Source organism: Poecilia reticulata, linkage group LG4 (genome assembly GCF_000633615.1).
Source record: "Poecilia reticulata strain Guanapo linkage group LG4, Guppy_female_1.0+MT, whole genome shotgun sequence".
In the NCBI taxonomy this organism is placed as follows: domain Eukaryota; kingdom Metazoa; phylum Chordata; class Actinopteri; order Cyprinodontiformes; family Poeciliidae; genus Poecilia; species Poecilia reticulata.
This window is the reverse complement of record NC_024334.1, coordinates 19,626,606-19,628,560: the sequence shown is the minus strand read 5'-3', so window position 1 is coordinate 19,628,560 and position 1,955 is coordinate 19,626,606. Positions and strand designations below refer to the sequence as shown.

General features: G+C 37.7%; 1 protein-coding gene across 3 annotated transcripts in view; it reads left to right on the top strand.

The window, feature by feature from the left end:
- Positions 1–1,955, top strand: part of nmu (neuromedin U) — a 4,528-nt gene extending 2,573 nt beyond the window's left edge. Inside the window, exons 6-9 of one of the 3 annotated variants that reach the window (XM_008407456.2) lie at positions 790–864; positions 1,532–1,585; positions 1,668–1,710; positions 1,807–1,955. In XM_008407456.2, coding sequence (XP_008405678.1) covers positions 790–864; positions 1,532–1,585; positions 1,668–1,703 — 165 coding nt within the window. In that variant the 3' untranslated portion in view covers positions 1,704–1,710; positions 1,807–1,955. The remainder of the gene's footprint in view (positions 1–789; positions 865–1,531; positions 1,586–1,667; positions 1,711–1,806) is intronic. The other 2 variants (XM_008407458.2, XM_008407459.2) reach the window with 2 other exon arrangements.

Below are 1,955 nucleotides of genomic sequence, written 5' to 3'. Positions count from 1 at the left end.
TATATATATAAAACCTGCACTACAAGTCAGCTTTAGCCCAATCATCTTTTACCACAGCAGTTTTAGCTAATCCCCTGATTTGATAGTTAATGCTGACAGAAGTTATTACATTTCAATAGTTTGATCAATTTTAAGAAGAAAAAGAAAGAAAGAAATACCTTTGTATTTGAAATTACTGGAACTGCAATTTCATTGTCTTTCTGACAATGACAATAAAATTCTTCTTATACTGATTCTGATTCTGGTGTTGTTTTAACCATAGAGTGATTTTAAATGTTTAATTATTTCTGACACATCTTTGCATTTGTGTTTCTTTTCATAAATATCCATTTAGTCAACTGCAGCACTTAAGGCCTCCCACAGTTTAGTTGCTTTAGCTACACATATTTATTCCCACTGAGAAATTTGAGAGAAAAAAATAAGTCAGATCAGAGATTAATTTGGTTCTCAAAAAATAAAAAGAAGAATTTATTTTTAGTTTTTGGGCTGCTTAATTTCACAAAGACATAAGAGGCATTCCACTTTGTTTAGCTATGGCCATCCCATGAAAATGCACACATTCACTTACCTCCTTCTAATAAACATAAGTATAAAGGTATAAAACCCCAAATAGAGCATGAGGTCTTCCCTGCAGACTAGACTGCAGACCTGAAGCATCTGTATTTCTGTGTTGCACACTCTTCAGTATTGACTAAAAGAAAATTGTGTACATTCCATGGTGTCTTCTCTTTTCCACTGTTGTTGATGTTTGCGTGTCTGCCTCTCTACGCGTGTGCGTGTGTTTGTCAGAACTCTCAGTTGCACCCTCTTCTGCATCTCGTTTCTCAGCTCCATCCCAGAAGAGAGAGAGGACTCGTAATGAGCGTATGTACCACTCACATCACTTCATTTTTATTGTTTTTATTTGATTGCAAAAAAAATCTCATCTGATATCCACTTCTTTAGATGAAATTGAGAAATACTTTGTGTTCTGAACGCAGAAATCAAATGCAACCACAGATGCAAACTGCTCTATTTGCTCGACTTCTCAACACATCTAGTCCTGATTTTTTTTTTTAATTTGTTTTAATTTTCTTTAAAAGTAGGTGTGTTATGTTTCAGATGATAACTTAGAGCTGCAGCATGCACAGCCAGCAGATGCTGATACCGAAGCACACTTGCTTCATTCTGCTGTGGACTTTAAATGCCTTTTCCCGATCCTTAGCTCACGTCATGTCATGTCATGTCATGTCATGTCAGTAATGTTCAGTCTGCATTAGTCGTGTTTTCCAAGCTGAGAGTAATTACGGTCTAAAAACGAGTGCTGCTGGAAAGGGGAACACATCCCTATTTGCTTTCACACAAAGCAGATAGAGAGCAAATGTGTATGAGGAATATGGACACTGCTTTGGAGTGACTGTTTAAGTGGGTATGTGCCATTTCCTCTGCTGGTGGAGAAACGATGTTTTCTACGTCAACAAAATCCATCATCATTTTGTGCAGGAGGTTAAATCCCGCTGCTTTTTTTGTGTGTGTGTGTGTGTCTATCCAGGCTGAACTCCAGGGACCTGGCGGAATTGAAAGCAGAGGCTACTTCCTCTATCGGGTATGTTTGTGTCAGGTACTGACAGGAAGTAAAAGCTGCACACTGAATAACAGAAATTATAAGGTTCTTTTTGCTCTTATAGCCACGAAATGGAAAACGGTCTTTGGAATATAAATAAAAAAAAGGTAACATCGCAAATAATGTATGTCAGAAGTTTTACCTATGGTGATTATTATTTATTTTTTAATTATGACTTGATTCTGTGTGTGAATATGCTACAGAAACTCCGCCTGCGAGTGTACAGAGACACGGACCCGCGCTGCACGATGACTGAGTGATCCGGACGCCTGCCACTGCCCTTTGACTCTGCTGTACATTGATGTTTGAAACTATACAATGAATACCAATTAAACTACCATTCATTTGTCCA